Below are 14,170 nucleotides of genomic sequence, written 5' to 3' on the forward strand. Positions count from 1 at the left end.
ACAGAGAGAGGTAATCCTGTCTCACAGTCAGCACTTGTATAAAGAGTTGTATTTGGATGTAAATTAAAAAGAAATGCCTCTTCATCCCAACATTACATATGCTTAGACAGATGGCAAGCCTCCTCATTTGCTTGATAAAATTTGTAATGCTAAGCAAGATAATGAAGACAAGAAAGTTGCAATACTCACTTGGCAAAGTCCACCTTCGCGAGCCACTCCTTTCTCCACTCCTGCTTGGCCACTTTCTGCTTCTCTGAAAGCTGATGCTCGGTGAGGTCCTTGTCCTCATATTCATTGTTGTAGACAGGAGGCTCACTTAGTATGAACCTGCAATACAAGAAAAGAAACAGTAGCCTTGAATAGAAATCATTGCAGCTAGTGTGATAACATGATCGGCTCACTCAGGTTCACTGCAGGACGAAAGCCTCCCCTAGAGGTATCCAAATTCTTGCATCACTCAAGCCCATCTCGTGTGAGTGTGAATTCCCTAGCGTTATCACTTTGTTTAACCCTCTGCTACACTTCACTCATTTCTCTTTCCTTCGACCCTATCCTGTTACTCTTAGGGACTGCATGCTGGTTATCTGTTTTACAATATCTTTGTGACAAGTGAATGAGCCCTGCCTAAGAAGCCTGAAGCAACACTCTATTTTGCCCGCATTTATGAGAAGATGACATAATACATGATTTGTTGCTTGTTCCAGGAAATTAGGTCTCATACCGCTGTCCCAGAGCTGGAAGCTATCCTGGCAACCTAATAAAGCAAAAAAGTGTGGTACAAGGTTTTTGTGTCAGTAGCCCTCTAAATTAAGGCTACTGCAGTACAGAAATTTGGGCTCTATGAAAAACATGCAATGCAGAAAGATTGCAGGTGAAGATTGCAGATGGCAGGTGAAGCACAGTTGAATTGGCTCATGATCCCATGTATAATTATGTATCAGCCAGTCATAAGCACTAGATTTGAGTAAAAACTTAAGTTGCACTAAAGTGCAGTTATAACAAAGCCTACTGATATAACTGTGTGGTGCAATTATTTCAGTTGCTATAAGTGGGTTTGATTGTAACTACTGTGGGGATGCGAGACTCTCATAGGTGCCCTGATATGTTGTTTTCCCCGCATGTCTTGCATCTCCTGTAATCCGGCTTCTCTGCCTAGATTAGAGCTGGCGGCGGTCGGTCTGATTGCAGCGCATTACTAGAGATGGCCACCTAACAGCGGGGTTGGTCGGGCGCAACAAGGTGTAGGCTCTTCCTCTTTAGCTCGGGGGCCAGCAAGCGGTGCGGATGTTCCACTTGTGCGCTGATCCATGCTACTGTGAGACCTTCTCGTGAGGCCTCATTCAAATGCGCCACCATTCGCATGACCTTACACACGAATGAACGGTGGTGTCCAGCATGGGGCGAACATATTTGCTCGCCATCTACTTGCAGTGAGTCGGACTTCCTCGATTTGTCGTGCGCATATTGGCATGTTTTGTGGACAGCAACTTGGCTAGCAGGCATTGGTGTATGAAAGGGGCAATAAATGCCCTTGCGACTGTTTGCACTACTGTGTTGTTGTTCCTTTGTGCCAAGAGCACACGTCAGACCCCAACACTACGAAAAGCATTGAATTGAAAGTCATCACCATAATCAACTTCAACAATAACAGAATCATCAACATAATGACAACATAAATTATAAGACCATCATTACCATCATCAACGTTGACAACAACTACAAAAACAAAATTTTAATTTTTACAGACCATTTATTATTTTACAGCAACAACTAGCCCAATTTTGCTTACTATTGAAGCGAGTACGTTTCTACAGTGTGGATTCAACGCATACCTTCCACCATCTGTGCCCTGCCCACAAGCAACAAGGGCCTCCACATCCGTGCCCTGGAGCCCAAACTCCAGCAGCCGGCGAGCTGCCTCCAGGCTTTCGGGAACCCTTTCCAGACACTCATGCAGCACCCAGGTGCACTTATTGATCTTGCTCTGTAAGCACAGAAGACAAAGGAATAAGTGAGTCAGAAATCACCTGTAAAGCACTCTAACAAAACAAAACATAAATGCGGATGGAACCACATCAATGACAGTGTTATGCCTAAATGCTTATAAGAGGGGGAGAAAGTATAGACATTGGTCTAAAAGAGAGATAGAGAGGCTTTTATGGTCATAAAGGAGGAAAGATTGGCTACAAGAGTGTGTGTCTCTGGCCTGCTAATCTGCATTGGGTCAAGAGAGAGACTGCAAAAGTGAAATGAGAGGTAACGGTCCTGGTACCATGCGTCCGCCTATTGCACTTTCCATTTCTTGTCAATTTTTGCATAAATTTGTTTGCAATAAATTACACTGAATAACACAATATTCTGCATGCACATCAATGTAAACACTGTGTGCATACACTATATGCACACTAAATGTAGTTTGAGCACGTGCATATGTTTTGCTTGCACGAGCAAGTTGCCCACGGACTGATGCCACATGGTTGAAGTGTCTGTACATGAGCAGAAACTTGCGTCAGACATCACAGAATTGAGCTCACGATAAGTAAACCCTGACACATTCAAGAAAACAGCAGCAAAAGAGGATTACGTTAAGAGTACATAATGGGTAAATAATGGGGTAATGTGAAAGAAAGGACTTATCAGAAAGAGGGAACCTATGCAAGACAAAATACAGCTGACAGCTATGCAAAAATTTATATGTAATTGGAAGCTAATGTTCTTGACTTATAGCTTAGTGGAAGAGAGATAATTGGGGGGAGGGAGTATATAAGAATGGGGCTAGATGCAATAAAGAACCATGGCAAATGTAAGCTAGCAACTAAGCAATGGCCTACATGCATTAGTCACTTGCATCATCTGGTAGACTGCATATGCATATTTTATCACACGGGTTTTATTTAAAAAATATAGGCAGTGGAGATGCTAATGAATGGCTAAAGATTGCGGGGATGTCACGGGTCCGAACCCTGGCTAGATATATTGGGCCACACCTGCGTAAGTCTTCTCCTTCTTCCTCGTGTTGTTGCTGCCACTCTCTTATACTTTGGCTAAAAATTAATTTGCAGTGCAAGTGTGCATGGGCCAGTCAGAGGAGCCACTGCGCACCACATTGTGACAGTCCGCGACGTATCAAACCGCGCCTGTGCCACTTTCTCTGAGGAGAATGAAGTAGGCGACAAGAAGCAGACGACACAGCAAGCAAGTGGTACCCCTAACCCTCCACAGCAGCATTTATCACGAAGGACATGCACAAATAATTGATGCATATGCAATGTCATTCGCCCATGCTTTAACCTTGGTAATGCTGGTGGATGTGAGTTTTCATGAAAAAAAATTCAGATTCCATGCACTGTGGGAATCAGTGTAGGCAGAGCTTTTGTGTTCGCTCCCAGAGTGGATCTACACTGAAGCAGTGAACCGCTCTGTACACGGTTTGACCATGCACCATGATCAGTTCACTGTATTAAGTCCGTCGAATGCCGCAAAGAAGGTTTGCCTTAACAAACACACTCAAGGCACATTTGCAAGGTGTACTATTGCAGCATAAGCGACAGAACCACAGAGTAAGACAGGAGACATGACTCCGTTTATGAGTATCGAAAAGGCACACATAATGAAATACAGGCTGGTGGTTCAAAGCATGCTACTTACATGCAGATACTTGAACATGGGAGATGAATGTGTCTGCTGAGTGCTTCATAGTTTCACTTTTGTGCTTGGTTTTATTGGTTAAATGCTTGTAGAAAAAAAAAGTTTTTTTTCCCTATGCGTCGAGTTTTCTGCTTGCTTGCTTGCTGCTCAAGTGAGATGCCACAGGTCCGAATGTGCAGCAGATGACAGAATGTGCTAGTGCCGTACCACCGGCACCATGCCTGATTTTCTTCTAGACAACAGAAGCCAAAGCAAAAGAGTCGTGAAAAGAGCAGCACAATGGCAACCTAGTACTCTGCGTTAGAGCAAAGTCGTCTGCGAAATAACTTGTTTCCTAAGCTAACAGTGAGTTATTATTTAACTGAACCCCTCTTCGTGAAGGATTTCACAGCCAATTCTGAAGAATGTCACCATGGATATTGCATTATAAACTTGGTAGGCAAGGTTTATGACGAACTACAGTGAAGGTGGGTACCATGTCACAGTCACTTTTTATGCAGAAAGGCACCTACTGCAAGCACTTATTTAGAACGTCAGAAACTATACAAACTGCCAAGGTGTTTATTGACAGGGTACACAAGGAGTGAGAGGTCGAGCTTGGTGCGGCAGTCAGAACCCTGCAAGCAGTCAGAACCAGTACTTCTTCATCATTGTATATACAAGCTACAGATGCACCTGGCTAATTGGTGGTTCTTCATTGTTAAAAAACAATCATGTAGCGCTTGACATTACTAAACCTACGCCTCTGCAATAAACCAACATCGAAGTAAGGAACTACATTCTTTTGTGCACTAACCTGTGCATGAGGAGCACGTGGCGGTGCCTTAGCACACCTCATAGCTTTCACTGCACCGCAAGTTGATTTTGAGCCGAAGTATAGAAGGGATTGTTCGCTGATGGGTAGTTCCCAGATGACTAGTTCCAACACTGCTCCGCCCTCTTCAATGAGGTCACTGGTCTTCTACAGAACACTGCTACAATACTACACCATCACAGGCTTGCCTCCTTGCTTCCTGGTACACGTGACCAAACACAGGAGAGTGAGCACCCATGCCAGGCAGAGATCTTGCGAATGCCTGCAAGCTCTCAACTTGCCCAGCTTTCTAGACGACTTGGCATACCTCTTGATCACTGGACGTGTCCAAGCAGGCTCATCCAGCAATAACGCAGCATTGGCATTGTTTGTGGTGCCGTGGTGCTTCACCAATTGCAGAGAGTGTGCTGTTGCACCTTGTCTTCAGAGCAAACTTTGCCTTTGAAATATTTTTAGGTTTAGTACCAATGCATGGACACTTCATAATGAAAAATTATTCAGGAATTCGGTTCCACGTCTGTGTGACCCATGGTAGTGTTCATCTGGGACACGGTGCCCATTCACGGTGACCACCAAGCACTTCGTTTCAGCAGTGGCACATAGTTCTACGATTTTTCCTTGCTGTCTTTTGTATTGAAGCAGCCTACCTTCCCCATGTTTTGCTGGTTGAATACGCTCCAGCAGCTGTTTGAAAAAGGCACTGCCGCCACTGCCGTGCTTGTTGAGCACATGGCTCCAGCTGTCGTCCAGGTACCATGGCTGCTGAGGGTGTGAGAAGTAAGTGCCTGCAACGTAGCCGAGGACCCACTTTGGGCACCAGTGTAGGGAAGTTTCAGGTTCAAATCCCGGCTAGCCGTTTCGTGCCTTACCTGCACTAGTCTTGGCCATCTACTTCCTTATGATGTTGCTGACCCTCTCCTAGAAGAGATCACTTGCTGATGGCTAGTCCCCCAGATGAATAGTTCCCACAAGGTTAACTACTCAACTGCACTAGCAAGCGAAAGTTTATGCTGTGCGGCAGTTAGGAACATAGTAGCAGTGCTATAATATAAAGCAACAGTAGAGCTAAAGAGCAATTAGATTTGTTTTCAAGCAAACTGTTTCTGAAAGTTGGTACTGTATTACTTTTTGGCTATGGATAGTAACATAATGTTCCAAGACACATACCAAGTAATCCTGGATAGCTGCTACAGATGCTGACGACTTGCGCCACTGACGCTGGTAGACGAGGTCACTGTCCAATCCATAAGCTCGAGCCAAATCCAGAGCTTCTCCATATTCTTCTGCATCTATCTGCAAGTAGTTCAAGTGATTCATTCATGTTTTTGGCCCAATTAATTGCAACACTTTCACATTTACTAAGCCCCAACAGAAACAACTTAACATCTGTTCATATGGACATCGAAACACATCATGAGCTAATTATATTTCCGTCTGACACATCACTTAAGCATTTACATAGCAGATACATTTCTTTGAACAACAACAACAACAACAACAACAACAACAACAACAACAACAACAACAACAACAACAACAACAACAACAACAACAACAATAATAATGAGAAGAAGATAGAAAGGCATCTAAATTTCAAAGCTACACAGAATACTCACATACACTTCAAACAAAAATGTTATTTTCATGTGTTGATAAAGTAAAAATAAAAGAAAATAATCTTATAAGAGTGTTTTAACCATAGCAGCTGAATCTGACCGAATCTCGCAATAAGAGAAAATGTAACAACAGTGACATAGAAAAAAATAAGGAATGGTAAAGACAAAGAATGAAAAGAACAAATTAAGAGGCAGACTTTATAAAGGCACAAAAAATTACATCCTATTTGTACCTCTACCATATGCAGACCATTTTTTGACATAATACAAAAGCTCATATACTTAAACACTTGCTAAAATGAAGTTAAGAAGAAGCCAAGAATACTACATAAACTATTACTTTGTTATAACCATTGTTCGCACTCCTGGCCAGCATTGCCTACCTAAGGTGGGGTAAGCTACCAGCAGTGTCACATGCTGCCAGATTTCAGGCTAATTGGTGCGAAATGATCAGTATACCTTCATTCTGAACTAAAAGGGTTTGTTACATCCATTAACAGCAAATTTTTTGTTTCATTGGGATGAGAGCTTAAACGCACCGGTTTCTATGTGAATTTGAAGAATTATGATTACTTCGTTAAATCCATTAGTTCGTTATAACAATGGTTGACTTTAGCCAGATGGAAAAAGTTGCTCAAGTGAACTAGGCATTGAGGAAATGGCTGCTATTTACCTTGGCTGCGAAGAGTTCTTCCGGTGTAGTTGACTTCACATAGAGCAGCCGATAGAGCTTGGTGATGATTCTGGGGGGAAAAAAAAATCAGAAAGGAGAGTAAGGTACATGAATGTAACATCAGAGAGGCTTTGAAATTGAGAAGCACAATCTGTTATATTTGACAAGTCTGATGCAACTCCGTCATTGTGATCTGCCCATCGGCCCTTTTCCATCCTCCAAAGAAGGACACCAAGTACAAGGCGGAGCGTTTCTGCTATGGCAAATCAAAAATAACTTCCATATTCTATGTTTTTGTTGTGGTGTATGGATCAGTGTATTTTGGAAGCACTTATGTGTCATCCTTAGTCACAAATTACAGCCTACAGTTGGCTCAAATTCTGCACCTGCCAATTTTCATGGCAAGCAAAGTAGAGTTCTCCAACCCTACAGCAAACTGCAAGCAGCAGCATGAAGCCAACAGACAATGAAGCCAGGAAATACATTGGGGAAATTAACTGGGCTTTCTTAAATTGCAAAGATAAAAGAAAAAGGGCAATTGAAGCCATTACTAAGCAGCCATTACTTACAGGGATGCTTGTCTTGTGCAGGCTTTAGTTAATCATGCTACCCCTAATACTCAAGCAAATCAAATGTATCAGAAAATTCAAAATATCCAATTCTAAAATCAAATATGAATCAAGCAGCAAGAACTACAGTCGACTCTCGTTATAACGAACCACGATAATCCGTCAAAAAATGTCCGTTTTATCCGAAGTCCATAACATCCGAAATGCTGCACTTCCGAAACTTTGGTCGTGATGTGTAACAACATTATTGCAAAGAGTGAGTGACGAGCATCCAAAGTAAAAACAAACAAAAAAAGTCGCAGTTTCACCCGAGAGGCTAAGTATCATTTGTGATAGCACATTGGTAGACAGCCATGCGAAGTAAGAATAGTAGTTTTATAGGCCACGTAAAGTTGTAAACATTTGCTTACTAACTAAATTAACAAGCGCAGTGTCACACGCGCACATGTAAACATGAACATATCTCGCTCGATGACCGTGGAAAGTTGCTGTCAAACCTTGGAGTTAGAAAGTGCGGTAGCAACAGCAAGCGAATTGACTTTTGTGCTGACTCTCGCTTCAACATGAACTAAACGTCGAAATCACAGCCCATACGAAGCTACCGGCACTGGGCGCACTTTGTCCACATTGCGGATCGCTTTCAAGATACGGCACCCGTGCGGTTGCACCGTAAGCAACAGCCACCGGAGTAGAACTCCTCTTTTTCGCCTCCCACCATACCTCGAGCACGAAAAAAGACAGCACGCTTCCACCCTGCCTTTCTCTCTATCATATGTGACATTGAGCTGTGATCGTCGGCTGCCCCTCGCAAGTCATCTGTCAGCCCGTGTTGACATGGCAAAAGTCAGTTTTATACGCCTGATTTTGAAAAAAATTGTTGCTAATTTCGTCCGCTGTAGCCGATAGTCCACTGCAGCGCGATCCATCAAAAGCGTACTTCATTGCATTAATAAAATAGCTGAAGCAAACTAAGGCTGAAATATGGTTCGTTATGTCCGAAAATCTGTTCTTTGTGGGTCCTTTGTAGTGAGCGTAGACTGTATATGATTCATATTGGTATGGAGCAACCAAGAGTGGTGCCAAAGACCAAGTTCAACTAAGAGTGATGCCAACGACGAATTTTATTGTCAACAAAAGAAGACAATTTGATGGGGCAAGGTGGCATTGGTTTTCATCAGCCATCTCTTTTTATGTATTCTTGCCTTGTACATGCTTCTACTTTAATAACTTGTACGCCTTTACCTGTGATCGTTTCCTTCCTTCCACGATGTGACAATACTTCAATACCTCGAAAATTTGTGCATTTCGAACCACTAGTTTCTTTCTTATTGTGTACAGTTTTCTTTCTTATTAAATAAAACAGTTTTCATGTTATCAGCACACAAAACAAGAACAATGAAAACTTAGGGCTGTACTGCATGTGAGCAACTTAAAATGAAAAATAGGAGTAACAGCAGCAGCGACAGTTTGAGTGGTCATTGTTGGTGCAAGTAGCAACAGTTGGAAGTAAACAGTTGGAGTGGTCTTAGTTCGTGGAAGTGGCAGCAGTCGGAAGTAGACAGTTGGAGTGGTCATAGGGAAAGTGGCAACACTTGGAAGTAGTATTAGTAGCAGTTCAGTATTAGTACCAGTACAGAAGCGGAAGCAACAGCAACAGCAGTAGTAGTAGCAGTAGTAGCAGTACATATTAGTAGTAGTGCAATCAAACCTTGTTGTAAATAAGTTGCATCTGACATGAAAATACATGCTTTATATTCAATATCGATTACATATTCATTACATGCCAATATTGACGAGAAATATTTTAGATTTACTTTGTTATGTCCAACAATATGTTATATCCATGTTCATTATAGCTCGGTTTGACTGTTGTTGTTGTTGTTGTTGTTGTTGTTGTTGTTGTTGTTGTTGTTGTGGCGGCGGCGGCGGCGGCGGCGGTGGTGGTGGTGGTAGGAGGAGGAGGAGGAGGACGGGACCATCAGCAGTAAAAAGCAGAGCAGGAAAAGTAGTAATAGGGACATGAATAAAACCAATAATAAATGCTTCATAATTACAAAGACTGCCTCCACTCACATGGGCTTTTTTCTGGGCGGTGCAAATCGTTCACTGTCAGTCACGTAGTAAAGGGCATGCCGAACCACACTGCCCGCTTTGCTTGCCAGTGAAGGAGGCAAAGTCTCCTCATCACTGCTCTCGCCACCATCAATTGCGTCCACGGGTGTCCTGACCCCTGCAAAAAGCCACTCGCACTGCAGGAAGAAAGACAGAGCAGAAGCATCTTCCATCGATTAATGCCATCTCATCTGTGTCATCTTTATTTGTTAAATGACAGTGTCAGTTCGAAAATTTGAAGTGAGTGACAAAGGAGTCTTCAAAAAAATGAAACTGAGCACAAGACACCCAGCTTTACAGAAAGCACATACAGTTAAACCTCGATATCATGAAGTGGGTAAAATTTGACCTTTACTTTGTTATGCCGAAATTTCATTATATTGAAATTCAACCCTTTTTTCTAATAAGTACCACTGCCAATCAATTTTTCTTATATGGAAGGGGTCGTAACATTTTTCTAATTATCAGGCAGTCGGAAAAAAACTAATTTCAATGAGAAAAAAACTCATTTTGTTGTTAATTTTGCTGTATCGACGCTTTCTTTACATTGGCGGTCTGAAGCAAAGCCTGCGAAGCTTTCGCATCCCCTCCACCACTGCGGCTGATAGCGCTGCCCGCGGTGAGATGGTGCTATCACAAAGAGCCCGGGCAGAGGGGAGCGAGTGCTTTGGCTTGGCTGCTTTTCATTTCAATGCATCTCCGAAACTCTAGGTTACATGACCTCCAGCACAAGATGCACAGAAAGGCAGCACACATAAAGCCATGGCCGTCTTGGCTTGCCCAGCTTTCGCACATGCCGCAGATTACCTCTAACACAGCATGCGCCGACAGCCATGCCCAGCCAAGGCTACGCTAAAGGAAGAGACGTGCACTCACCTGCCCCCCCCCCTCTTCCCTCGATGTGTGGGAAGCTGGCACGCATCAAGCCATTATTCTTTTTGGCTCACCCTCACACACTTTCCCTCCCATCTACACATAGGATCTTATAGATAGGATGTTATTGCACTTGGACTTTATACTGAACATGACAGTGAGAGGGGCTCGCTGCCCCACTTTGACAGCCACTTTCTGTCCCATGGAGCGCAACCTAAGATGTGTGTGCGCAAGTAGCCACATGTAATTCTATCATTTGATGATCGATATCATCGATATCATCATGCGCATCACACGTTCGCACGAACGTGTGATGCGCATTGTCAGGTGCGATGTGTGTGTGCGCTGTGAACTATTTTGGCTGTATTGGTTTTTATTCAATGAAGAGCTGCGGTGTCTGAATTGCAAGCACGAATTGGAAAATCTTCTCACTATGTGATAGATTGGCATAAGAATTAAAACAAAGAGTGCTTCTGTACTCCCAACCTAATGCAATCAAAAAAGATCTATGCACTAATAGCTGCAAAATATTTGCGTCAGCCACCGGCATCGTTCTCACGCCCTATGGCTACATCAACGTTAGCTTCTTGTGTGACACCGATGGCACTGCTCAACACAACAATCACTGCGGTTGGTAAACCAGCATGATACATATAAGTGTTGTGTTTCGGCGTTCTCTTTTAGCCCTGAAAAGCAGTAATATTCAAACAGAACGGCATAAAAAGAATTTGACGGTCATTTGCAAGGACAGAATTTCTGTAAAATGGGTGAGTGCATCGTAAAGGACAAGATGAACAAGACTGAACAAAAAAGAAAAATCGGAGTTTATCCTCTTCCTTCGAAAAAAAGAAAGCAACACACACACACACACACACACATACACTCTCTCGCTAACGTCGCAACAAGACCCCACATAGTCATGCCACATACTTGTACCATATCATAAGATGCCAACCAACACTGACACCAAGGACAACATAGGGGAAATTACTTGTGCTTAATTAATGAAATAAAGAACTGATAAATTAATGGAAATTAAAGTGGATGAAAAAACAACTTGCTGCAGGTGGGAACCGAACCCACAACCTTTGCGAAATGAGAAGTTCCCACCTGCGGCAAGTTGTTTTTTCATCCACTTTAATTTCCATTAATTTATCGATTCTTTATTTAATTTATTAAGCACAAGTAATTTTCCCTATGTTGTCCTTGGTGTCAGTGTTGGTTGGCTTTTTATGATATGGCTAATAAAAATTGGGCCCCTCGGTTAACCCCCTTTCTTCTCGCTTATACTTGTACCATGTGTTTTAAAGCACAAAGGATCTACAACCCAGCATCTACCGCTGCTTTGGATGCTTGAGCAGTCCACAGTCAGTCGCTCGACCACTTGACAAGTATGATTCACACTGTATGGTACGTTGTTATACAGCATAGTGTGGCTACCATTACTAACCAAAGCTGTTTTATTTGTGGGTGGAAACCTTGTCCAATAAACAAGCTAGTTGTGCAGTGTATCTACAGATAACAATTGGAACTCTTGTCAAAGTAAGCAGCACAATTTATTCCATAGCAGAACGTTACCCACGCTGTTAGGATTGTCTTATGTTTTGTAACTACTGATTGCTGCTAAACTATAGCTTAGAATGTGAGAATGCTGCAGTGAGGTCACATTCGTGAAACGAATTTTCCCAAACGTGCAACTGATCTCCAAGGCTGCTAGTAGGTTCAAACACACGTGCACGCATTGCGCTGGGTGCACTGTCCGCCTTAACACCAGTAGTAGCGCCGGCCATGCAGACTTAAATCACTTCAGTACATCTCACAGAACAGTTTGCAACTTAGAAGACGCACGTCGTACTAAATAGACCCCACGAGCCCAGAGAGAACCCACCAGTAACCTGCACTGAGTATATATCTGGCATACAACACAAAGCTAGTATCCCGACTGCCCAAAGATGGCACCTTTGCCTGTGCAATATGGTGGCGGCCATGGAAGAAAAGGTCTATAAACACGCTCTGTTACGTTGACGATAAAATTACACTGACTTCTGTTGACATGAAGTTATAAAAAGTTAATTACTTCATTACACTAAGAACTTTGTTATATTGAAGCTTGTTATATTGATGTTTAACTGCCCATGCATGGCTGCACAAACATGCACATGCATAGGCACCTTTGCCATACTGCAGCACATTGATAATATTTCCAGCCCGAGTCCCTCGACACAGTGACATAAAATTCAATGGTGCATTCCTTCCATATAATATGCATCCAAAAAGAGAGGATCTCTTGGAGATTTACTGCTTATTGAGTGTAAATGGCTAAAATGTGCCTCTAACATTGTTCTGTAAATAGTGCTGCCATTTTGTGGTCATGAAGCAATATGTGTTTGTAGCGACCAGTCCAAGTTTCGAATTTCAGAGAGCGACAAGAGGGGCTTACCTTCATGTGAAGCTTCGTAAACACAGCTGGTCATGTGACCGCACAACACTATGACACACACGATGGTGCGCAAGATTTTTGTTGCTAGGTGTTTTGCTCCATCTATGCACACATGTGTCGTGTGCCATGTTTTTGCTGCCAAAATCTGTTAGATTCTATGCTTGAGAAAAATCCACATGCTACACAACTTATGTCAATATGGAATGCACCCTTGATAGATACAACACTTAACCACTTCCTAGCAGCACTTATGGATACAATTAAGGGATACGCAACAGCTGGAACTGACACTTTGCTGACTGCGGCAAAAGCAGCAGTTCTTGGGTAATCTCGTAAATGTGTTGTTTTTTTTTATCACAGAGCATGCTTGATACTAAAGTGCATAGTATGAAATTGAAGAAGAAATTTTCTTTCTGACGGTACTAGTCCCAAACAACATGTTTACTAAAAAGTTACAAAAAAAAAAATCTAAACAAGCAATTCACAGACAAAAAGGAAGTTATATAAAAACGTCATTGTTGCTTTGCACAGAAAAACCTTGAAAAGTTCTAAGAATATACATTTTAAACATAAAGAACCTGTGCAATGTTCCAGCGAATGTTGTTTTCCTATGTAAAAAATATCTTTGGATACAAAAAAAAAACATTAACTCGAGTGACTACCCCTAGCGCGATGCCAAGGTTGACTCCCTGCCATCTTTCTGGGTGAAACTCGACTTCTTGCACTGCTGCCAGTAAACGATCCTGACCGAAGGATGTTAACACCTTGCAGACAAGAACTGTGACCTTTAGAACAAACAGAATATCTTTATCTCGGCGCACGGCACCTTAGAAGCAGTTCGATGAAGAAAGCGAAACTCCGTTCTGAAATCTGAAGAACCGAAGTTGTCTTCAGCGTCAGTACTGCTTTCAATGTGCAAAAAACTTGCATGCAGATGCATTAGAATCAGCAGAAATGCGATGTTTCTGTGCAGGAGTGGCATGCGACGGCAAAGCCATCTTGGAAACTACAATCGCTCATTGTGCCGACTACATCCAGGTTTTGAAGGCACTTTAAAAATCAGCGTGGGACGGAAAAAGAAAACCGAAACTGCGTAAATAGCTTCTAAATAGCCCAATAAATGTTACTAGCTTTCTGAGAGCGCTTGGAAAGTGGTAAAATATGAATTTGCAACCATAGATAGTGGGCTACCAATGGGAATAGGCACAGAGAGAATACACAGAGAGAATAGGCGTGCTCTGTGTCTTAAAGGGTGCAGACAAGAATAGTATTGTGTGTTCAGCACTCTTGGTCACAATAGCTTCGATGCAATAAAAAAACATTCAGGCAGCTTTCTCACACTTCTAATAGAGCTTTTTCGTCTAGAGATGTAAAACAATATTGCAGAGTCCATTTTCATAGCTTCACACTGGTACGTGGTAACCA

General features: G+C 42.5%; 1 protein-coding gene across 1 annotated transcript in view; it reads right to left on the bottom strand.

The window, feature by feature from the left end:
• LOC142571802 (NBAS subunit of NRZ tethering complex-like) overlaps positions 1–14,170 on the bottom strand; it is a 62,992-nt gene that overhangs the window by 18,000 nt on the left and 30,822 nt on the right. Inside the window, exons 14-18 of the mRNA XM_075680427.1 lie at positions 9,394–9,569; positions 6,752–6,821; positions 5,630–5,755; positions 1,833–1,984; positions 190–327 (exon numbers count right to left, since the gene is read on the bottom strand). Of these exons, the coding sequence (XP_075536542.1) occupies positions 190–327; positions 1,833–1,984; positions 5,630–5,755; positions 6,752–6,821; positions 9,394–9,569 (662 nt within the window). The remainder of the gene's footprint in view (positions 1–189; positions 328–1,832; positions 1,985–5,629; positions 5,756–6,751; positions 6,822–9,393; positions 9,570–14,170) is intronic.

The sequence above is a fragment of the Dermacentor variabilis genome, chromosome 2, assembly GCF_050947875.1.
Source record: "Dermacentor variabilis isolate Ectoservices chromosome 2, ASM5094787v1, whole genome shotgun sequence".
NCBI lineage: Eukaryota > Metazoa > Arthropoda > Arachnida > Ixodida > Ixodidae > Dermacentor > Dermacentor variabilis.